Source organism: Gigantopelta aegis, chromosome 4, assembly GCF_016097555.1.
Source record: "Gigantopelta aegis isolate Gae_Host chromosome 4, Gae_host_genome, whole genome shotgun sequence".
Taxonomy (NCBI): Eukaryota; Metazoa; Mollusca; class Gastropoda; order Neomphalida; family Peltospiridae; genus Gigantopelta; species Gigantopelta aegis.
This window is the reverse complement of record NC_054702.1, coordinates 44,751,739-44,777,600: the sequence shown is the minus strand read 5'-3', so window position 1 is coordinate 44,777,600 and position 25,862 is coordinate 44,751,739. Positions and strand designations below refer to the sequence as shown.

Genomic DNA, 25,862 nt, shown 5'->3' with positions numbered 1-25,862 from the left:
ACCTAACACACTGCACAAATTACTATTTCTCCAGTTTTACGTCCTATTTAAAAAAAGCAATGTGAAATACAAGTACACTGAAAATAACAATTACGTTCACTTAAGAAAGTAAATATGGCTACATGGTATTTGTTACTGAAATAACAATAGTATAGCAGATTACAGCACTGTATAAAAATGGTCAATAATTAACATATGCATGATGTCAACTTAGATTTGTGATCATAAGATATGAGCATTTCAAATTAAAGGAATGTTTGCTAATAGGGTTGAATATATAGTGCTGCTTTTGAAAATACTTGTAGAGGTTTTATCTCCTGTTTTTTGACAAAATCTCCTGCTTTTTCAACACACACTTCCTGCTTTCTCTTGACTAAAGGTTGACAGGTCTGGGTTTTAATGTACATATATCATGTAGAAATAAGTAAAAGAAAAAGCATTCCCATATACTATTTGTACATTTAATACAATAAATATCCAAATGTAATTATGAAAACATGAATATGTGTAAGACATAAACTTGTTTATTTTATTTTATTGTTGTTGAGAATACAAGTTCCTGGAGATTTGATAGTTGTTAACATCACCAAAATATGATGAAAATAGCATTATCAACTTTCATATCATGCACATCAGTCAAAGTCTGCAGATTAACGACACCACTCGGGAACCTTGACTTATTTATCATTGGCTATTGGAAGTCAAACATTTGGAAATTCTTATAAGACTATATCTTATAAAAGACTATTCTTATAGAGAGGAAACCAGCTAAATTTTTCCATTAGCAGCAAAGGGATCTTTTATATGCACCATCCCACAGACAGGATAGCATATACTATGGCCTTTAATATACCAGTCATGGTGTACAGAACAAGAAATTAGCCCAATGGGCCTAATCAGACGGGTGCTCTACCACTGGGCTACAGTGTATATCCTGCCCCTTATCATACACAGATGTACATAATATATATGCAGAATATTTACAGCATTGTTTATTTCCAAACATATTGATAATGTATTACAACTACAGGTAATCTGATAATGACATTCATAACTCATGTTACGCAGCAACCTTGAAATGATTGATTTCAGTTTGCAATATCAATGCAAAGACAATTATAGGGGTACTGAAAAGCACTGAAGCAAAACTGAAATGGCTTCGCCCAACATGTATAATCAATAACTATTAATTATTTGTAGGTGTCACAAATATATGTTAAGAGCTAGTAATGAAATAACTAATCTGCTGTCTTGATGCATAAACATGTGTGCAATATATATGTATAAATCAGTGTTATGGTCTTAGATTTGGCAAAAGTCTAGTGGTATATAATTTCTTTCTTTTATGTAAATGAACTAAGTGAAAGGTATGGCAAGGAATATTTGTCACATTTTTAAACTACGGCTTGTTGCATGGTGCCTAAATATGGTTATTAATTTTAATACATAGGTTGAGAAAAAAGACAGAGAAAGAATGAATGATGAATGAATGAATGAATGAATGAATGAATGAATGAATGAATGAATGAATGAATGAATGAATGAATGAATGAATGAATGAATGAATGAATGAATGAATGAATGAATGAACGAATGAATGAATGAATGAATGTTTAACGGCACCCCAGCATGAAAATTACATTGGCGATTGGGTGTCAAATTACGGTAAATGCCAAAATTAAGTGATCAATCAGATCAATATAAAAATGTAAGAGGTAAATTAAAATACAAAAAGACAAAGAAACAAACAAAGAAAGAAAGGAAGGAAGGAAAAAAGAAAGAAAGAAATGTTTTATTTAACGACGCACTCAACACATTTTATTTACGGTTATATGGCGTCAGACATATGGTTAAGGACCACACAGATTTTGAGAGGAAACCCGCTGTCGCCACTACATGGGCTAATCTTTCCGATTAGCAGCAAGGGATCTTTTATTTGTGCTTCCCACAGGCAGGATAGCACAGACCGATGGCCTACCACGATGCCACTGAGGCCGGTAGGAAGGAAGGAAGGAAAGAAAGAAAGAAAGAAAGAAAGAAAGAAAGAAAGAAAGAAAGAAAGAAAGAAAGAAAGGCCACTACCACCACATAGGCTACAAAGCAGCAAGGGACTTAAAAGGTAAGGAATAGTATACACTACAGCTTTAATATGTGCCAGTTATGGGGCACTGGATGGGTCACGTCCATAAAGGACAACTGATCATGTGACCCATCACATGTGCAAGTCTCCACCACTGAGCTACATCCAATCCCAAAACATGGAAATTAATTATTAGAAAGAAAGAAGTGTTTTATTTAACAATACACTCAACACATTGTAACTACTGTTACATGGCGTCTGTCATAATGTTAAGGACCACAGAGATAATCAGAGAGGAAACCCGCTGCTGCCACTGATTAATTAGCAGAAAGGACTAGCCGGAAAGAGAAACTGAAGAGGATTGATCCTAAACCGACCGCACGTCTGGCGAGCACTTTACCACTGGGTTACATCCTGTCCCCAAATATAATTATTAAAAAAATATATATGTACAATGAAAAATCAATGTTATTTGGTTGGGAATTCAATTGCTGTAACAAATACATGTAGTGGATGAAAGAAGTCAAATTATATTAACTATTCAAGTCACCTCTATACAAGTAAAATATAACACCAGTATATTCTCTATAAAACCAACCTGGTCTACACAAAGACCAATAAATAAATAAAAGTAACCCTTGTGCATGACCAGATGATGTTTTATCACCAGAACATGAGACTGAACTATGTGAAAAAAGAGCACATTGATTTATTAATCATCAGCTATTAGATGTTCAAGATACACATACACTGAATGTCCTTTACAGACAAATGGTTTCTTAACACAAGATAATGCCAATTATGGCTGGTTCAACTGTATACATACACCTACCGTCAAAACAGGACAAAACATGTTATATACAGGAGAGGGCCTAGTAAGTTGGCAAACTTGTTCTCAATCCTTTTGTTATTTATGCAATAAAATATGATTGCCAAAAAAATTATAACTAAATAGAAATAAATATAAAAACCTGATACACACACTAAAAGACAATTAAAGGCCAAGTTTGTAAGTTTGAAATCCCTACACCCCCCCCCCCCCCCCCCCAGTTGTGCTGCAGCCATGTTGTATGAAAAGTGTCAGACAAGCAGCTATATGTGCACCACGTAGTAATCGCCCTCACCTGTCTTCACACCGGAGGGGGTGTCCACCCTGTAGGGAGCCAGTACATCCTCTCCATTTACCGTCATGTCAGCCATGTTTCTCTCCACTCCACACAACGAACTTCCAAGAGCAAACCAACTTTAGCTAGCCAAGAATCGTGGAATGTCGTAGTGTCCCTCTGCCTAAGAGTGGACAGGTAAGACCTTAATTACAGCAACACTGACCAGGGAAATATTGATTGGCCGATGAGAAGCTCAGCTATGTTATCACAGGAGCAAAGGAGGGGAACCCACTGGCTAATAGTAATAGCGCTCATGGAAAACAATATCTCATTCTTCAAGTGGCTCGGTGGCCTTCGGTGATCCTTCTTCAAACTAGTATTTGTCTTCAACACGCTCCAGTTAATGCCAAAGTAATCTTGAAAAAACGTTGTATAAGCTGTCTTCTAAACTTTTTTTTTTTTACGATTCCTTCTGCCTGCAAGGTAAAATGCGGGCTGAAGTTTTGATCGGTCTGCGCCTAACTTTTGACAGCTCTGATCACACAGGCAACACGTTAGATCTATTGTCGCTTGTTCCAGAGCGACCCGATAACAATCAGTTATTGCCACCTCAATTTATCAGTCAGGGTTAAGGGTATGTGATCGGTTTGATTTATGACTCAGTTGATCGGAGTTGTATGGGTGACTGTTCTCATTGCTGTATACTGAAATGCCCATGCCAGGGTACAGGGTGGGATCAAGGAATTCCTCTGTACAAACACGATATCATAAATAGGAACACAAATGTATTACACACAGTGGGACAAAACGTGTGTGTGTTGGTGTAATAACGCATAACAGTAAATTCAGCCTAACTGTACATGTATATATACATGTATACATTTATAAAAAGGAAGGGATTCAGTGGGAGTGGCCAAACCAGCTGAATCAGAAGGAAAAAAAAGTGTTAACTATGTCATATAATTTATTTGCAAAAGAGTTTAAGAAAAGGGAATATTTGTTCAACAACACCTCAGCACATTTTAAACTATGGCTATTGGGTGTCTAACATATAGTTATTTTAACACGTGGTCGATAGAAAGACAGAAAAACCTGCCGTCGCTATACACACATAGGCTATACTTTTATCAATAAAGCAGCTAGGATCTTTTATATGCACCTTTCAAGAGACAAGACAGTACATACCACATCTGGTGAAACTCACAGGGCACTGGTTGCCAAAAAGGTTGTACTCGCAAAGAACTACATGTAATTGTTAATGATAAATCTGTATATAATAAGAAAATGATAAAGCTTGCATTAAGTGCACATTACCACTCAAGATAACTGGCTATTTGACAAGTCAGTTTGTAATAAATTATTTTGGAAAACATGAAAATGTCCATGTAGGACAGGGGCTGAAAGATACATTATGTCAGTTGTGTAAGTAAGTGTATACATACTTACTAGTTTGTATAGTTTTTATTATCAAATATATTATTTAGACATATCGGTCTACAGGCTGGTAGGTACTAGGTTCGGATCCCAGTCGAGGCATGGAATTTTTAATCCAGATACCGACTCCAAACCCTGAGTGAATGCTCCGAAAGGCTCAATGGGTAGGTGTAAACCACTTGCACCGACCAGTGATCCATAACTGGTTCAACAAAGGCAATGGTTTGTGCTATCCTGCCTGTGGGAAGCGCAAATAAAAGATCCCTTGCTGCCTGTCGTAAAAGAGTAGCCTATGTGGCGACAGCGGGTTTCCTCTAAAAAAAAATCTGTGTGGTCCTTAACCACATGTCTGACACCATATAACCGTAAATAAAATGTGTTGAGTGTGTCGTTAAATAAAACACTTCTTTCTTTCTTTCTTTTTTGTAAATACATATACATCTGTGTAATTATTTAAAGGTAGTATTTAGACACATGCAGGTGTTTGCAATCTCAGCTCTATAGGTCCTTTGATAGATTAATGATTATGACTTTTCTTACTTTATGATGGTATAATAATGTAGCTGTGTATTACCAGCATGTGACAATCAATATATTTAACACTTAATCCACATTTAACCGATGATTAATAAATGGTATGATATCATTAAACACACATAACTGTAATACGTTTAGTACTTTAGGTCCATTCACTTGCTAGTACTATAAATAATATATTACAGTACTACTGCAACACATGGTCTAACAGTAACACCTGCTATATTTGCTTGTACAGAATGCAAGCCTTTGAGAATTGAACATTCACATTTTGTGGAAATCATTTATGGATTATGACAAAGAATTTCTCACTTTCATAGTTTTGAAACTTACAAACAGTAGGATGATTAGAAATGTATTGAAGGTACAGTCATTGATTTTCTAAACTTACATCACGCGTCTGTAGATATGAAACATTTTGAGATTAACTAGATTAATCCTGTGACCCATCACACGTCTGTAGATATCAAACATACCGAGATTAACTAGATTAATCCTGTGACCCATCACACGTCTGTAGATATCAAACATTTTGAGATTAACTAGATTAATCCTGTGACCCATCACATATCTGTAGATATCAAACATATTGAGATTAACTAGATTAATCCTGTGACCCATCACATGTCTGTAGATATCAAACATATTGAGATTAACAAGATTAATCCTGTGACTCATCACACATCTGTAGATATCAAACATATTGAGATTAACTAGATTATTCCTGTGACCCATCACAAGGATGGTGCATATATATAAAAGATCCCCTGCTACTAATGAAAAAATGTAGCAGGTTTCCTCTCTATGACTCTGTCAAAATGACCATATGTTTGACATCCAATAGCCAATGATTAATAAATCAATGTGCTTTAGTGGTGTCGTTAAACTACACAAACAATTATAACTTTTTTGTGACCCATCACGTCTGTAGATATCAAATATATTGAGATTAACTAGATTAATCTTGTGACCCATCACATGTCTGTAGATAACAAACATATTGAGATTAACTAGATTAAGATTAACTAGATTGAGATTAACTACACTTTAAGGTATTTATGTACTTATGTTCTATAAGGAACAGGTTTAGCTCAGTTCGTTGAGTGCTCGCTTGAGGTGCTTGCGTCGCAGGATCAAACCACCTTGGATCCATTCAGCTGATTTTCTCTCTCATTCCAACCACTGCACTGTGGGAAAGTGCATATAAAAGATCTCTTGTTGCATTAGAAAAAATGTAGCGGGTTTCCAAATGTTTGACATCAAATAGCCGATGATTAATTAATCAATGTGCTCCAGTGGTGTCGTTAAACAAAACAAACTTCTTTTTTTATGTTTTATAACAGCATGCATCAAAGATAGATTCAATATTTTGGCAGAATGGGTTTGTAAAGCAGATTTTTAGAGGAACTGTTTTCCTTTTTAACAAATACCAAGTGGCAAAATGGACCCCATCACCCCTTTTATGACACCTATGTTGTAGCCAGTTAAATCAACTGAAAGGCATGACGCTACAGCCCATGTGAAAATCTAACTTCCATTCATCAATGTTGGAAGAGGTGTGAAGGAAATACCATGGACAACTTGAGTTTGACGCTTTATACACTGATGTGTCAACTGATAGAGAAAGACGTGCCACTCGAGGAGCCATTAGGCATGTTCGACGTGCACTGGGAACAACTGATCGCAGATTAGCTATTCATTACACCTGCAAAACAAATCCACCTATGACCAGACTGGGATTACACAGGGATACTGCACTACTCAGTCTTTTGACATTTTTTGTCTTGCCAAAAGACACACTTGCATACATGTACCCAGTATGCTACATTTGGAAATTGAAAAAAAAAAATAATAATAATAATAATAAAAAGAGGAAAAAGAGCATAATTATGTACTAATCCAGGTTATGACAAAATCACTGTTGTTTGAAATTTTTATCAGCATGGCAACTATAAATTCTTTATCAAGTGATTTTGCAGCTAAAAACAAGGCGTTTTCAGTGTGATGCTATCATCAAAGGATTTTTAATGTTTTGTGTAATATCCGCACCCATGTACCGATTCCAACTCAGAGTAAGTTTTAAGGCCTCTCCATTTGTAAAATAGTAGGAGAGCAAAACATAATAATTCCAGATGAGAATATGGAGAGGACTACCAAAAATCTTCTATTAAACCCACCCAGCAAACCACCACCACCACCACCACAACCATAAGGTGAGTAGAGAAATATTGACCACTTTCCATCTTTGGAGTATATATGAGGCAACTGCTGGCCACTCCTTGCTTGTGACTAAGACACCTGACAGCATGGAACACTAGAAGACAAAAATAATTTATTCCATGTCTCAGTATGATAAGTATTGCTCACCATTAAGTGGGCTTTTAAACTATTGCATTTCCATGACGAAGTGCACCTGCCCCTTCTTGACACTTACGGCAGATACACACCATTGTATTGAGCTGTTTGAGATCGCCAAACACAGCCAAGACAAAGAATGACATTCATTGAATGCATTAGTGTCAATGACAACATTTGCCAAATTGCTGTGTACTCTTGTACCGGCAAAACTTCCTGTGCTGAACATATTGCTCGTTTACACCGGTTTCATACAGATATATGTAGTGGCAGGATAGGTCCTCCACAATTAATGTCCAAGAGTTGATGTGGAAATATTTATTAAGAAAGGTGTTTAAACTCAGTGCAGTTGAAACTTATTTAGCAGGTCTTCTCAGTGTTTGACAAATGTTTGAGAAAGTCACTAGCCCTCACAGAAGCTTGGTTAGTGCCGTATGTAATATAGTAATACAGTTGATAATTTCCACTAGCCCAGACCATAAATTCACTAGCCGGGACTGACGGCTAGTGGATTTTTTTAACCCTGTCTTTCTCTATATATTGTGACAGACAAACCCATTTACACTAATGCTATATGACTGACAGATCAAAGGCTGTGGGATGTGCGGAGTATGGACAATTGCTCACTGGACAATTGCTCACCAGACAATACCTCACCGGATAATTGCTCACCGGACAATTGCTCACCAATAAAGTGAGAAATAGGACAATTGCTCACCTTTATTATTATTACTGTTTACTTTCCTTTTTCATGATCACCCTAATGTCGTGGTCACCGTTGATATGTTTTCTTTTGTTAATAAAACATATAATTTCTAAAGGCACAACTTCGAAGCTGTGTTAATAACACAATTCACTTAATTAATGTTATTGTTGGTTTAGGTAGATCAAACCATTCAAAGTGTGTGTTGTTGCTAAACTTGTTTAAAATATAGTTGTTTTATAATTAGTTTTGTTATTTTATTAAAATGTGTTTAACTGACATTTTTATGCTGAACTGATGTGCTGAATTGGAATAAAATATAGTTAATTTAGAATTAATTTTGTTATTTTATTGTGTTTAACTGATATTTCTATACACCCACTGATACTGGAAATGAAATTTTTATTTATATTTTTTTTAAAAATTAAAATGAAAAATAAAGGTGAGCAATTGTCCTATTTCTCACTTTATTGGTGAGCAATTGTCCGGTGAGGTATTGTCCAGTGAGCAATTGTCCGGTTAGCAATTGTCCGGTGAGCAATTGTCCTACATTCGGTATGTGCTATCCCGACATTCTGCTGGAAAGTGGAAATAAAAGACCTCTTGCTGCCAGTCGATAATAGGATTAGTTGCAGCTTTCTTTTTTCATTTCCCAGCTTCAGAAGGAAGGAAAGAAAGAAAGAAATGTTTTATTTAACGACGCACTCAACACATTTTATTTATGGTTATATGGCATCAGACATATGGTTACGGACCACACAGATTTTGAGAGGAAACCTGCTGTCGCCACTACATGGGCTACTCTTCCGATTAGCAGCAAGGGATCTTTTATTTGCGCTTCCCACAGGCAGGATAGCACAAACCATGGCCTTTGTTGAACCAGTTATGGATCACTGGTCGGTGCAAGTGGTTTACACCTACCCATTGAGCCTTGCGGAGCACTTACTCAGGGTTTGGAGTCGGTATCTGGATTAAAAATCCCATGTCTCGACTGGGATCCGAACCCAGTACCTACCAGCCTCAAAAGGAAGGAAGGAATTGGTTTATTTAACGATGCACTCAACACATTTTATTTACGGTTAATTCCCAGCTTCAGATTAAACAATGTGCAAATTAAAGGTATATATTTTTTTTTTTTTTTCATCATTCTTTCAGATGGAAACAAGATTTAAAATTACCCGTGACAGATACATTTGTCCATATTTTGATACATGTACCATGCATAAAGCAAGTTCTCCCATGCAGGTACATGTGTGTACAAGATTATCTGAAATCAGCCCATACAGATTATATTCTTCTTACACAGATGACTGCTATCTTACATGGACCTTTTTCTAGTACAGTTAAACTCCTATAAACCGGACACCCTCATGATCAAGTAGAATGTCCAGTTTTAAGAGGTATCTGGTTTAGAGAGGTTCTCTTATGTACAGATATTTAAAAAGGGGCCGCAGAAAACATCCAGTTTTAATGGAATTCTTGTTTACAGAGGGTCCGGTTTCACTGTATTACATTGTGATTCACTATGCAAAAAACATCCCGTTTTAATGGAATTCTTGTTTACAGAGGGTCCGGTTTCACTGTATTACATTGTGATTCACTATGCAAAAAACATCCAGTTTTAATGGAATTCTTGTTTACAGAGGGTCCGGTTTCACTGTATTACATTGTGATTCACTATGCAAAAAACATCCCGTTTTAATGGAATTCTTGTTTACAGAGGGTCCGGTTTCACTGTATTACATTGTGATTCACTATGCAAAAAAACATCCCGTTTTAATGGAATTCTTGTTTACAGAGGGTCCGGTTTCACTGTATTACATTGTGATTCACTATGCAAAAAACATCCAGTTTTAATGGAATTCTTGTTTACAGAGGGTCCGGTTTCACTGTATTACATTGTGATTCACTATGCAAAAAACATCCAGTTTTAATGGAATTCTTGTTTACAGAGGGTCCGGTTTCACTGTATTACATTGTGATTCACTATGCAAATTTCATAGATCACATACTATAATATTCTGAAACTGAACTAAGTAGTTAACTGCTAAACAGTTTACAAATTAAAAAAAAAAAAATCTTTGTCTTACTTAATGCGATAATAGAATTGTGACTGAACTGCATATAAAACTCTGATAAGTTCAAAATATCAAATGACAAGAATGGTTTCCCAACTACAAAATTTATACATAGCCTACTTCGACTAAAAGATCCCTTGTTGTTAATGGAAATATGTAGGTTTCCTCCAAAGACTATACACAACAGAATTATGAAATGTCTGACATCCAATAGTCGATGACTAATTAATCAATGTGCTCTAGTAGTATCATTAAAGAAATAAAAACAAATGACTGAAATGTGTTAAACATATGACTGTGATAAAATGATATTACCAAAAAGCATAAATGAAATTTAAAACAAATATCTAAGTTGCAATGCATATGTCCAACAAGCTGTGTCATGGAATCAAAATATTCAAAGACGTCACATAGATTAAGCAAATTAATTATTGTTAATGATTTTAAACAAATCAAGGCATAATAATTGCATAATGCTTCAAATTTAGGTTCATACTTTTAGTTTAACCATTTTTGGAGCATGATTTTTCCACAGATGATTTTTTTTAAATTGTAAAACAAACAATGAAAAACTTAGCTTATTGACATGTGTATAAAATTAGTGATGGGAGAGAATATATATATATATATATATATATATATATATATATATATATATATATATATATATATATATAAATTGTATACAACTTTAGGATAAAGCTACATATATTCCACCCTCAGAAAAAGTAACTTGATGCCTAAAATGTGGCATAAATACCTCCATTTTGATGACAGATTACCAATATATATACCCTCTGGTGGAATATCCTGATGCAGTCAATACAATAGTGATGCATGTAAATGGATTCTTTGACACATTAGTTCAAATGGGGGGGGGGGGGGGGGGGGGGGGCGGCACTTATAATTAACAGAGGATCCCCCAAACCTATTTTAGATGGAGGTGGAGAGTTTAATACAAAACTGTTCATTGATCTACTTCCAAAAGGGCATCCCCAGGAAAGGGTGGGTGGTTGACTACAGTATAAAAGAAATGACAGACTTGATTCACTGTAATATTTGATTTGCTGTACATAAACACAGACATATTATCAATGTGTAATGCCCAAGGTTCTTGTAACTACCATATATAAATTAAACTATTTGGCTTAGATCATAAGATATGTTTAACACAGTATTAACATGTTCAACTTAAATTGACTCCTGGTATTACATATCTCTATATGAATACTATTAAAATATTAATCATTATTATGCAGTAAACATATAGACTGGTATTATATGTGTCCAATACTGGGACCTACACCAGTGAAGTGTGATTTCGTAATATACAAACCACACATCTGTACATATTAAACCTTTCCCCAGCCAGCCACCGGCCTCAGTGGCATAGTGGTTAGGCCATCGTTCTACAGGCTGGTAGGTGCTGGGTTCGGATCCCAGTCGAGGCATGGGATTTTTAATCCAGATACCGACTCCAAACCCCGAGTGAGTGCTTCGCAAGGCTCAATGGGTAGGTGGTAAAACACTTGCACCGACCAGTGATCCATAACTGGTTCAACAAAGGCCACGGTTTGTGCTATCCTGCCTGTGGGAAACGCAAATAAAAGATCCCTTGCTGCTAATTGGAAAGAGTAGCCCATGTAGTGGCGACAGCGGGTTTCCTCTCTATATATATGTGTGGTCCTTAACCATATGTCTGACGCCATATAACCATAAATAAAATGTGTTGAGTGTGTCGTTAAATAAAACATTTCTTTCTTTTTCCCCAGCCACTGCCAACCAAACCCCCCTCTTCTCGGCACTCCTCAAGGTTATTTCAAATGATTGATTGCTAGCATGATTCAGAGTTAGAAACATGCACAAACTACCGTTACAAAATCATGACATTACATAATGACATGATTAATGTACATGTAAGTATACTGATGGAAAGAAATAAGGGACCACATAAACAAAATCAGCAAACAATGACAGCAACCAGAACCCTCATCCACAGAATGAGGAAGATAACTGTGTTCCTTACATTCAATTCACATCATAGACAGTCAATCCCATATGACATCTTTGTATTGTTATACAGACATTACTATGCTAGTAGTGAACTAAATTTGGTCTACAATACCACATGTTCCCATATTTCTTTCCATCAGCATATACTTTAAATACTTTAAATAATACAAGCAAAAGACAGCAAAACAAAGATGTAGGAAACATACCCATGATAAAATCAGCCTCCATATGATCGGTACATTTAGTTGGACGACTTGACCACTAGTATCTCAGGATATAGGTAAAGTCTTCTACTCTGGGCTTTCCATGCATGAACAGTTACAGTCTACATACGTACATGTACATGTTGGTATAGATGTCTGATTAAATACAGACATATGGTGCGTTTATCAGGCTCATTAGAGTGCCAGCAAAAACTCATCATAAAGCACCTACGGCATATCTATGAAATAGTTCTCTCTGCTATATATAGTTTAAAGACTTGATGAAGTTTGTACTGCTATTCATGGTAAGCAATGTTTATAGCCACACCCCAGCACATATCTTGCTCAGTGGTGTTAAAAATCTGGAAAATGTGACATGTTCGCTTTAAGCTGTTTTTTTTTTTCATTAGCAGCAAGCCGGCATTTTATGCACTGCTATAAATATGGTAGTGCTTTGATCAGCCTTGGGGAACTCGGTCACGGTCAGAATGCAGATCACAACACTGAATGGGTATCACTGATGATGATAATAATGATGATGATGATGATGATGATGATAATAATGATTATGATGATGATGATGATGATGATAATGATAATAATGATGATGATGATAATGATGATGATGATGATGATGATATGTTATTGCATGATTCATGATGTTGTTCTAGACACACAACTATACCCACACACCCAGCTACCTACCCAAGTGTTTTGTTAACGAGTGTATATATAAATGAATATTGGCTACATGTTAGCAACATGACAGTACATACCAAAGACATTGAGATATCAGTGATGGAGCACTAGTAATTCTACAAGATTATAAATTGGAACTATAATTTAAATAACTGAAATTATCACATGCTCTTACAATGATTATCTGTTTTGGCAGACAAACTGAACAATCTAATTATTGGATGAACATCTAGTGCATAAATATAAAATTTGACAGATAAACATGACAGATTTTTGTGAAATATAATATTTTGTTTTCAACAGAAAAGTCACCGTATGTGAAAGAACTTTGGTCAACATACCAGCATAGTTTAAACAGTAGCCATTAACTTTGCTATTTGCAGCAATTGATTTTTTATAAGTATTACCACTTTCTTATAGGCAAGACAGCATATACCATGTCCTTTGATATATTAGTCATGTCAAGGAAGGAACAATAGCAGGTGCTAATTTCTTATGATTTAATATTTTAACTGAAACATTATTTCAAATTACTGCTCAAGTTTAAGAACTAAACATGGTAATGTTTGACAAACAAATACTTGAAAAGAAATATGTTATAGCAGCAAACTACTCCTACCAACTAGCAGCAAGTCATCTTTTACATATACTTTCCCAGCCAGTCATGCTAACGGCAACCAAGCAAAACTCTATTTATGTGACTATATCCATTGAATTGGTGGGATTTAGCTCAGTTGGTTGAGTGCTCGCCTGAGGTGCTTGCATCGCAGGATCGAACCACCTCAGTGGATAAATTCAACTGAATGGATTTTTTCTTGTTCAAGCCAGTACACAACTGGTCAAAGGCTGTGGTATGTGCTTTCCTGTCTGTGGGAAAGTGCATATAAAAGATTCCTTTCTGCATTATGAAAAATGTAGCGTGTTTCCTCTGATGACTACGAGCCAGAATTACCAAATGTTTGACATCCAATAGCTGATGATTAATAAATCAATGTGCAAAACAAACTTTATTGTATCCACCGAAGGTTCACAAAAACGGGGTTGTTGCTTGAATACTGAGGGCAATGCATCTGTGTAAAAAAAATATAGGAGGCTATTGCACATCAGTTTATTATTGACGCATTTTCGAGCTGGCATTTGATCCAAAATGCCAGTCATGCACATACTTCCACCTTTAATATTCCAGTCATGGCATAGTGGTGAGAATAATTTTAATACAAAATAACTGAGGAAACTTTATGAAATTGCTACATGATTCATCAAATACCTGGCAAACGTGATTAAGGAAATCTGTTAAATATCACAGTAAAATGTTAAATTCACGTTATTATTTTCTGTAATGAAGTATACTGACATCCAAAAGAAACTATACCAATACTCTGAGAGACTACCGAAGAAAAACCAAAACATGTTGCATGTTCAAAAGATATATATTCATTAGAGTCGTGTTTTGGCATGTTGGAGACAAAATATCATTCCATAAAAGCAGAAAGATAGTTAACCACTATTTCATTTCCATTATCCAAATTATAAAGTAAATTAAATAATTTTTTCTTGATATAGTTTCTTTTGAACATCATTATATACAAGTTAGGCCATTTCTGGACATGTACATGTAATGGTGCTGTTACTTCTGATTAATTTTATTTCAACTTATTTTTGTGCTTACATCGATTAAAAGTTTCAAACACACTGTCCTGGGCACACACCTCAGCTATCTAGGCTGTCTGTCCAGGACTTTAGATTAGTTGTTAGTGGTTAGTGAGAAAGAAGAGGGTGTAGTGCGACCTACCAATTGAGTCGTTAAAATTTGCTCTGGGTGGGTGCTGGTAGCGGGATGTGAACCCAATACCTTCCAGCCGTATATATCCAATGGCTTAAGCACGACACCAACAAGGCCAATATTTCTGACTCAACAGCTTGGATGTTAAAAGAGTGACAAATAAGACTTGCATCTTGACACCCCATTGCAGAGTTCACACTTTCAAAATGTCATGAGGAATTCCACATGTGTTCGTTTACATGTCTGAGTTTTTCACATACAACTAATTTCTCAAGTGCCTACAGTCTTGCACATACAAGTGTAAGCGCTATCTTTTGTGTCACAGGTCATGTGAAAAATGTTACATAACAAACAAAACAGAATAGACAAGATTGAACATCCCACCGTTATAAGCAAATAAAATAGGCCGATGTTTACAGGTGACCCAACAAATGTGGTATGATATTATGTTTTAAAAATGTCGAATATCATGTCATGTTTGTGGTAAATTCAGAAAAAATCTCCCTTTAAATTCTCAGGTCTCATGAAAAACACTTTTTATAAATGATCCTTTTGTTGAGATTTGTTTTCCCTGGGATGTCAACACACAACTTGGTCAAATATGCACTTCACCTTACATTGTGGGGGATGTGTGTGCTGTGTAAAATAGTGAAATGTTTTCACTCGCAAGTTATCTTCCATGTTCCTGATAGGACCAACCAACCAAATGTTATTTTAACCTTATGGGTGACAATAATTTTTGTACTGGAATGCTCAGCTTTCATTACATGTTTTTTTTTGTATCATAATATTTTTAGTCATTTAATTTTTAACTAAAGAACACGACACTACAGCAACAGTAGAAGATTAAAAACATGGTACAAGTCGGTTGCTGATTTGATAACAAATCACAGCAATTTATCCAGCTGAAAGTGAAAAGGTCATATGGAATTATGAACCTAAATATTTTTGGGGTGAGCCGACAGCTGTAAGCCAAAGGACGCATTTGCTGAATTTTATTTAATGTTTGTTTTGTTTAACAATATCACTAGAGCACATTGATTAATTAATCATCAGCTATTGGATGTCAAACATTTGGTAATTTTGACATATAGTCTTAGAGAAAGAAAGAAAGAAATGTTTTATTTAACGACGCACTCAACACATTTTATTTACGATTATATGGCGTCAGATATATGGTTAAGGACCACACAGATATTGAGAGAGGAAACCCACTGTCACCACTTCATGGGCTACTCTTTTCGATTAGCAGCAAGGGATCTTTTATATGCACCATCTCACAGACAGGGTGGTACATACCACAGTCTTTGATATACCAGTCATGGTGCACTGGCTGGAGTGAGAAATAGCCCAATGGGTATAGTCTTAGAGAAGAAACCAGCTACATTTTTCCTTTAGTAGCAAGGGATCTTTTATATGTACCATCCCAGACAGGATAGCACATGCCACGGCCTTTGATATACCAGTTGTGGTGTACTGGCTGGAACAAGATTGCTTAACTTTATATCCTATAGTTCTCAAATCCTTAAATGAGTTAATTATCATAACTTTTTATTCAATTGAAATTTTGATCATTTTAAAAGGCTGCACTTATAATTTCAACTGCAATGATGACAAATAACCAGATTGACAGCATATTCCCATGTTTCTTTGAAATGACCAATGGCCATTATTTTGAACAGAACTAAAAGCATCATTACAAAATCTTTGAACATCTGGATAACTGACAGACCAAAACTGAAGAAGCCTAAAAATGTTATCATATTTTTAATGTGTATAATTAATAAAATTCCAGAAATTTGTTACATGAATCGAGATTGTACTCCATATATACTCCCCCTATAACAAACAATACAATGCTAATTATTAGTTCTATTTTGGGTTGATAATTTAAAAAGTTTTGTTTTTGTTTATTAGAATCGTAAATTACTTCCAGTGTAGTCCTATATATACCCATGAATAGTACATAATATCCACATAGAAAACGTGTCTGTTTGAATAATTATTTGCTATTGAATGTGTAATCAAGACATATAACAAATAATATTGTTCTCAGTTTTAAGAAATCCGTCTGCAAGAAGCCTCTTGTAGTTTAAATATAAAAAACAATACTTGTTATTATCAGTTACTGAATGTTTGTACAAAACTAAATAGTGAATGTTTTCACTGCAAGAAATAGTAAGTCTTTAATGTAAACTACGTTTATCTCTTCTAGCTCATTTCACAATTTCTGAAGCAAAACACTTCAGTTTGCCAGCTTAATTCTTCCATTATAGAGATCTGGTACCACACTTGAGCTTCCTATAACCAAAGTTTGTTTTGTTTAACAACACCACTAGAGCAAATTGATTTACTAATCATCGGCTACTGGATGTCAAACATATGGTAATTTTGACATTTAGTCTTAGAGAGGAAACCCGCTACATACATTTTTCCATTAGTATCAATGGATCTTTTATATGCACCTACAGACAGGATAGCACATACCATGGCCTTTGATATACCAGTCGTGGTACACTGGCTGGAACAGGAAATAGTCCAATGAGCCCACCGATGGGGATCGATCCTAGACCGACCGCACATCAAGCGAGCGCTTTACCACTGGGTTAAGTCCCACCCCCTTCCTATAACTATGTCAATGTTGTGGTCTTCAAAATGATGCCAAGCGACCAGTGATATTTATCTTGTTGAATTTCTCTTGGAATAAAAGTTTTTTGTTACTTTTCTGTATGCTTAGCACCCAACATCTAGCATTTTATGGCAGACTTAGAACTACATGACCTCTTTCTGGTCAGCTGACCACTTGATGAGCCTTGTGTAAATGGGAAGCACCTGTTTAGATGGTAGTTTTCTGACAGCTCACCTGTTGGACTCGAATAGTAAAGATTTATATTCTGATTAATTGGCACTGGCTTCAGTGAACAATTTATAGAATGCCAAACACCAGTAAAAAAACAACTACATGTACTTAAATGTTCAAAATGGAGAAAAAAGCCATAGGGTCTTTTAATTATGATAAAAAGGTAAATATACATCACACAGAGTAGATATATATATAATGTACATGTACCTTGTGCTGTGCTGATCAGATGACTATCCAAATGTCATTGAAAAAGTAATCCATTAATAATTGTCTTCTTTAAAGGTCCTATGTCAAAACTAAAACCACAATATTCTGTTTTCACATTTATTTATATCTTTCCATAATTAACTCTAGAATAATAATTTTTAAAAGTCTTACACTGTACGAAAAAAAGGATTTTCCCGAATAATTTTTGGCTAAATACAGCATGGCCATACTTGTTTGTTTTGTCAGCTGACCGCAAAGAAAAGCTTCTGGTTAAACTTAGTGTGTTGCATTTAATGTGCAAGCATAAAACAGTGATGTCACTAGTTAAGAGTGTCACACTCTAAAGATTTCTCTATTAAAATTTAAAAAAATGTTCTACTGGTAAATTCATTATTTGGTTTTAATTTTTCATAGGCATATATGTCTTCAGCTATATAGCTGAAGGCATAAACTTTATGTTTCAAAGCAAAAATTTATAAATATTTTTGGCGGTATAACCATCATTATTGCAATTTTGACATAGCACCTTTAAGGTAAATATGAAAACCCCCAGGTAAAGGACATGTTTGTGTACTGATGTCTTCATTTAATAACATATCATCATGGTTTGCATAAAAGAAGAAGAATTGTTTGAACACTACTGCTATAATTCCCAAAATGTATACAGATATTCATATCAAGTTGACAACAAAGCTATAGTTATATACTGTGCCAAATAAGTTTAGCAATTACGTACAAGATATGAAATACAGGCAACCTGTTTGGATGTTGAATTTATTTGTACACATTATTTCATTGATACAGCATTTCTGAATGTAGCCAGCAGTAACACGATGTCACGGTGTCAACATCGTCACTTTAATGTCAACTGATGAAACGGAGGGGTACATCTACCAAAATGTTGAGAGAAGCTCAATAATGTGTGTGTGCACCAGCGGCAATGATGACAGCAGTACATCGTCGTCTCATGCTTCTAATGAGACCATTAATCTCAGGAATTATATGTATATGAGGAGTTCAGATAAGAAAACCGATAAATCTATTTTAGTAATTTTCTGCAAAAGTGGGTTTGTTTTGGTTATGCTTTCTATGTAAAACATATATGTATCAAGTCCACAAAAGGCGATCTTAACTTGAAATAAGTAAAGTAAATAAACAACAGAATTTTTTTTAATTAGTATGAATTGAGTAATGACAGTAGAAGTCGTTTTTTTTGTTGTTGATAAAATGGCATCTATCTGTTTTTGCACCTGAACTCTTCATATACACACAGCAGTCAGCATAACTACTTCTATACAGAGTATGTTTATTTTTAATTTCATCTTTATTTTTCAATACCAGCCTTTTACATTTAAAAATAATAAAATAATTAATAAAAACAAAATTCATAAGACTTTAATAGTTCTTTTCTTAAATTTTTTACATTGGCAAAGGTTGGGGTTTTTAAATTTTTATATCAATTAATTTTTTTTTTTAGTTTAACAAAATCACAAGGACACATTATCATCAAACATTGATAATTCTGAAACATAGTTTCAGAGGAAACCCACAGCACTTCTCTATTAGCAGCAATTGATCCTGTATATAAATACATGTATTTGCACTTTCCTATAGACAAGATAGGATATACACGTACATGTACTTTGATATACTAATCATTCCTAGCAAGCAATAATAGCAGATGCTAATTTTTTTACGAATTTTTTTTTTTTTAATTTAACTGAAACATTCTTTCAATTTATTGCTCAAATTTAAAAACAGAACATGGTACTGTTTGTGCACAAATGAATAACGTGCATACATGGGTAACTTTTCACTCCAGACATTTTTTTTTTACACCAAAACTTAACGATTCATAAGATAGAACAGAAGCTCCCCTCCCTCCCCAACACATCTGAGTAAATTAAGCCTAGGCAATACACCACCATTTGGCATGTCACTGCTTGTTATAGCAGCTTAATATAGTCTGGTTTAGGAAATAGTTCCTCATAAAAAACCCATTAAAAAACTACAAAATTCCGATATGCTTTTTGAAATCTTTCTTTGATGATTACACGCAGATTGACCTCTGCAGTATTTAAATAACCCACTGGTTTGAAGTTACTTGTTATATGTAGTACTAACTGATAACAACTATGTTTGGTATAGTGCCACTTGTATAATAGCAACACAAGGCAGTACTCAGGCATGGGGACTGTTATCTGAAAATTTTGGTGGTCAACCTATGTTGATTTTTTTACACAGTACTTGTCAGTTGAGAGCACTCCCTAAAATTAGTAGTCACATGACCCTCTCGATAGTGTTGTATTTTTCACAGAATATATATTGAACTGCATGGAGTAATTAATGGTGGTGTGTAACCTTGAGCACTATACACAGCTGGAGGACACTAGTTTCAGATTTAGCAAATGTTCAACAGTCCCTAGAATTGGCACTTACAACTACATACACATTTAAGTGGTTTGAATTTTCAAACAAAACAGCCAACACAAATAGCAGATTGAGAACAGATGATGGAATTGAAGCACTGAATAAAAGTGGGTTATTTTTCATTGTTCATGCTGACCCAGCAAAGGTCTGAAACCCAGATGGAACATTTGTTCCGCAGAAATATTTCCCGGAACAAGTGGCAGTGAGTTGCCTGTGCATTCCAAGCATTTAAGCACAGGTTGGCATGTCATGGGCCGATTATAGCACCACTTACTTCGATAGTCTCAGAATAATCATGAATAAGCAAAGCAAAATAATTAAATTTTTATAACAGTCCCAGCGGTAGTTGATAGGGCTGTGCTTTTAACAAGCCTGCATGTCTGTGGGATACTGCAACTAAAACATACCAACCTCGGTGGTGCAGTGGTTAAGCCATCGGATTACAGGCTGGTAGGTAAAGGGTTTGCATCCCGGTACCAGCTCCAACCCAAAGCGAGTTCTTAAGGGCTCAGTGGGTAGGTGTAAGGCCACTACACCCTCTTCTCTCTCACTAACCACTAACAAACTAACAACTAACCCACTGTCCTGGACAGGCAGCCCAGATAGCTGAGGTGTGTGCCCATGACAGCGTGCTTGAACCATAATTGGATATAAGCATGAAAAAAACGAGAAAAAACCCCCTAACTAAAACATCCTTTGCTGCGAATCACAAACAGTAGTCTATTGCATGGCAGCAGCAGGTTTTTTCTCTCATTATCTGTGTGGTCCTTAACCATATGTTAGACGCCAAATAACCGCACTTACAATGTGTTGAGTGTCATTAAATAAAACATTCCTTCCATTTGAACAATTAGCACAGTTTTCACAGGAAGATTTAAAAATATAATATATGTATAATATCATAACCATAATGTATTTATATCAACTGAAATTGCATGCGAACCCAACACTCGGTATTAAATTACAAGTCATTCTCATTTCGTCATGTTTGCAATAAGCAATCTCCTATCTGTGCAGCAACGTAAAAATATTGATATATTGAATTTCACACACACCCACACCAATTCGTGTAAGAGTAGATTTGATTAACATTTCTGCTTCGAGTCCTAAATCTAATAAATATTATGTAACAAACCAGGTACACATACAAGGCACCACTATAGGGTGTATACTACCAAATCAAATCCCATAGACGACAATAGTAACATATGTGGCTAAAACTCCTACCTGCAACGTATCAACCGACATAAACGCCACGGATATAAATACTACCACCCCTTACACTTAAAGTGAATCAGAAAAAAATGGGGGTCAAGCTGCTCGTTTGTGAGATAACGGGTAGCGTCTATGACTACCCTAGTTTCGCACAAAATTCGAGTACTTTTTTTTACCGGTACCCCATACATGTTTCAAGCACAAGGCTACTTGACACATTGGTACTAGATGAAATAAAATTGCACTTTTTTTTTTTTACCCAGATGAAATTATTATTTTTTACAACCAACACACTCACATTTATAACCAATCACAGGACTTGTGGTGTTCACTTCTCTATCAAAAGTTGGGTGCACCTCGAACTTTGACCCAGCCGGAAGTTATTTGGTTTAGTACTACCTATACTGATAACATACATTTTTCAAAAAGTGTCCAGCTATGTGTCTTTATGACAACCAGGATCTGGTGTATTCTGACATAAACTGACAACCTCACTGAAACTGTTGTTTCTACAATGCAACCTAATATAATGTACACCTCAAAAAGCATATATATTGCATATAGTTTTGTACAAATGCAATATGTCATATTAAACAACAAAATGTTTTAAAATAAAACTCCTGAAGATATTTACTTTCAGTTGGGTGTGTGTACTCAGGTATATATGTAGAGACAACAGAGATAGTCAGAGTACATCTACCCCTTTAAAGAATTCCATTAAAAAACATGCACTTGATTGACCCCTAGATTATGAAGACCGTAACAGGCATATCAAAGAAATATCAGTATTAAACAAATACACTGTCTGAGGAAGGAAACACAAACATGACTGTACCTGTATGAAGTAATGACTTAATGTCCTGAACATTAGTGTTGGGAGGAAATCCTGTATGCTGGGTGTGGGTGTCTTCAAGTTACCAGGTGTGGGAATTTCAAATCCATCGGCCATGCTGATTTTCATAATGAACCATCAAAACTATTGGCAGCCACCAATATTCCTGACTATATTTTATTTATAGCCTACTGTAGTTGGAGGTTTTAATAGTTGTGATATCTGGAATAATCATGCAGCTTTAACAAATTTATTTTTGATTAATTACTGAAAAAAACTATTTTTAAATGACAAAATTACCCGGACATCTATTTTCTTGCATTATTTTCTAATCCGGATGAATACAATATGTACATTAGATGTATTCCTACAATCTGTTATCCAGCATTTTATTTAGCTAGTAACATTAGGTAATACAGCTTTAACAATAAAATAAATTATCAACTTAATCCAAGGCTGATAATCAAATCTGAAAACATTGGTTCTGAATCTAGTATAAATTCAAAATGCTTTTCATGAGAGCTAACTAAGTGATTATTAAAAAAAAAAAATTATCTGGAGATCTAAGTATATGTTTAACAACGTTGTTGTTATGTACAAATAAGAACAGAAGGCACAATAGTGACAACAAATTTAATTATGTTTTTGGTAAAGTTTTTCTTCAAATTTACTTTAAATTTTGCATAAAACTACAAATGTGTCTAAAATATAACTTAGCACCCTATAAATATGTCAAAATGACAATAAAAATCAACTTCTTTACAAATTTGAGTTTTCAGAATTTCATACATAAAAAATTAACAATGTTAATGGAAACTAAAGACATTAACCCACTATTGGCACACACTATTTTTAATATAAAAATAAATTGCTATTAAAATCTTAGTTCAGGTTGCCTATATATAATACCATATTTAAGAGCAGTTGTATATGGCAAGTCAAATACCATGTAAAAAGAAATTATTGAAATCTTTACAGTATGAATTATAGGCCAAAAACCAACTTTAATTCAGTGTTAACTTTGATTCAAACTCCATTCAGAGCCATGTACAGAGATTATTGTCAGGGTCAAGGTCATTGTGAACTTGCATGATCGAGTGATGGCTAATTAATCAACCAGTATAGTTTAATTAAATAAAATGACAAAATCATAATATTTTTTATTATGCACTGAATATGTGCTATAGGGTGTATACTACCAAATCAAATCCCATAGACGACAATAGTAACATATGTGGCTAAAACTCCTACCTGCAACGTATCAACCGACATAAACGCCACGGATATAAATACTACCACCCCTTACACTTAAAGTGAATCAGAAAAAAATGGGGGTCAAGCTGCTCGTTTGTGAGATAACGGGTAGCGTCTATGACTACCCTAGTTTCGCACAAAATTCGAGTACTTTTTTTTACCGGTACCCCATACATGTTTCAAGCACAAGGCTACTTGACACATTGGTACTAGATGAAATAAAATTGCACTTTTTTTTTACCCAGATGAAATTATTATTTTTTACAACCAACACACTCACATTTATAACCAATCACAGGACTTGTGGTGTTCACTTCTCTATCAAAAGTTGGGTGCACCTCGAACTTTGACCCAGCCGGAAGTTATTTGGTTTAGTACTACCAATATAACTTTCTTACTTACTTAAATAGCAAAATTATGGACCTGATCAAATCTGGACCTAATAAGTGGAAAGAAGGAAGGGAATGATTTATTTAACAACACACTCAACACATTTTATTTACGGTTATATGGTGTTATATGGTTAAGGACCACACAGATATTAAGAGAGGAAACCCACTATCGACACTTCATGGGCTACTTTTTTCTATTAGCAGCAAGGGATTTTTTATATGCACCATCCCAAAGACAGGATGGTATGTACATACCACAGCCTGGAACGAGAAATGGCCCAATGGGTCCACCGATGGGGATCGATCCTAGACCGACCACGCCCCAAGTGGACACTTTACCACTGAGCTACGTCCTGCCCCCCCTAACAAGAGGATGCTATATACAGTCAATACAGGCGACACACTATAGTGTAGTGTGGCGTGGCATGGCATAGTGAATCAGTACATTTTGATCACTTACAGAGAGATGCAAATGCCTTGCAAATATACTCTTAGTATACTGACTAAAACATATATATATATATATATTCATTGTTTTTGCCAGAAAGAAATTTTTGGTTATGGCATTATGGAACTGAATGCGACCAAAGTCAGCAAGGGGTATGGGGGGTGGGGGGGGGGGGGGGGGGGGGGGTGGGTGTCTCTCTCCCTGAAAGATAATGGGTTAAGTTTAGGGTTAGGGTTAAGAAAATCAAAATCATACAGTAATGATAAGAGTAATTAATTTTGTCAAAAAGTTAACTTTGAAAAATAAAATCTGCAAAACAAATTTGAGTATGGCACCATATCCGTTTTACCCACTGGCAAAAACCCTGGTATTATTTATAAAACTTTAAAGTCTAAACTGAAGATTGTAGGTCCATTTGATATTACATGCATTACCGGTATGCTTCAGTCTGTCTCTGGTATTGCTCTGAAACAATGTCATGGTGAGTCTAAGACCATCATAATTAAGCTGATCATCAAAAGGGAAACATAAAACAGGATTCACTCTACAATGGTATGAGACCAGTGGCTATACTTTCACAGAAAATTAATTGAAGGACATGGGGGACAATTTACTTATTCATTTTAAAATCCAGACCGGTCTAAACTAGAGTTCATCCAGACCACACTGAGCACTCTCCTGACATGCTTTTGTCACAGGATTGGGTTTTTCCCAATTCCAACCAGTTCCCTCACAACTGGTATATCAAAGGCCACGGTATGTGGTATCCTGTCTAGTAAATATAAAAGCTAGGTCCCTTGCTGCTAATGGAAAAAATGACACAGATTTCTCTTGAAGACAGTCAAAATTATCAAATGCTTGACATCCAATAGCCAATGATTAATTAATCGATGTTATCTAGTTGTGTTGTTAACAAAAACAAACTTTTTGTGTAAATAAATCAATACAGCTAAATACTAAGTGGAGAAAACTAGTTACTATGAAATGAATCCTCATGGGCATAGCATACGCTTGGGCCTTTGTCCAAGTATCACAATGAGCACAATGGCGACTCGGCGACTATCACGCTACTCTACGGCGCTGATAGGAAGCGACGTTCACCAAGCAGAAAGATGGAGGAGGCAACCTAAGACTACGCAGGGGGGGGGGGGGGGGCCCAACTTGGCGGCTCAACCGCCAGGGGCGGCCCCACCTGTTCCGAAGAGGAGGACGAGACCGACAGGGGCGGTG

At 35.5% G+C, this 25,862-nt stretch overlaps 1 protein-coding gene across 7 annotated transcripts in view; it reads right to left on the bottom strand.

The window, feature by feature from the left end:
* LOC121370600 (echinoderm microtubule-associated protein-like 2) overlaps nucleotides 1-25,862 on the bottom strand; it is a 98,917-nt gene that overhangs the window by 55,282 nt on the left and 17,773 nt on the right. Inside the window, exon 1 of one of the 7 annotated variants that reach the window (XM_041495932.1) lies at nucleotides 3,205-3,630. The exons of the other annotated variants lie outside the window; for them this stretch is intronic. Coding sequence (XP_041351866.1) covers nucleotides 3,205-3,280 — 76 coding nt within the window. The 5' untranslated portion in view covers nucleotides 3,281-3,630. Of the gene's footprint in view, nucleotides 1-3,204; nucleotides 3,631-25,862 lie in introns of those variants that run through there. 7 annotated transcript variants of the gene reach the window in all.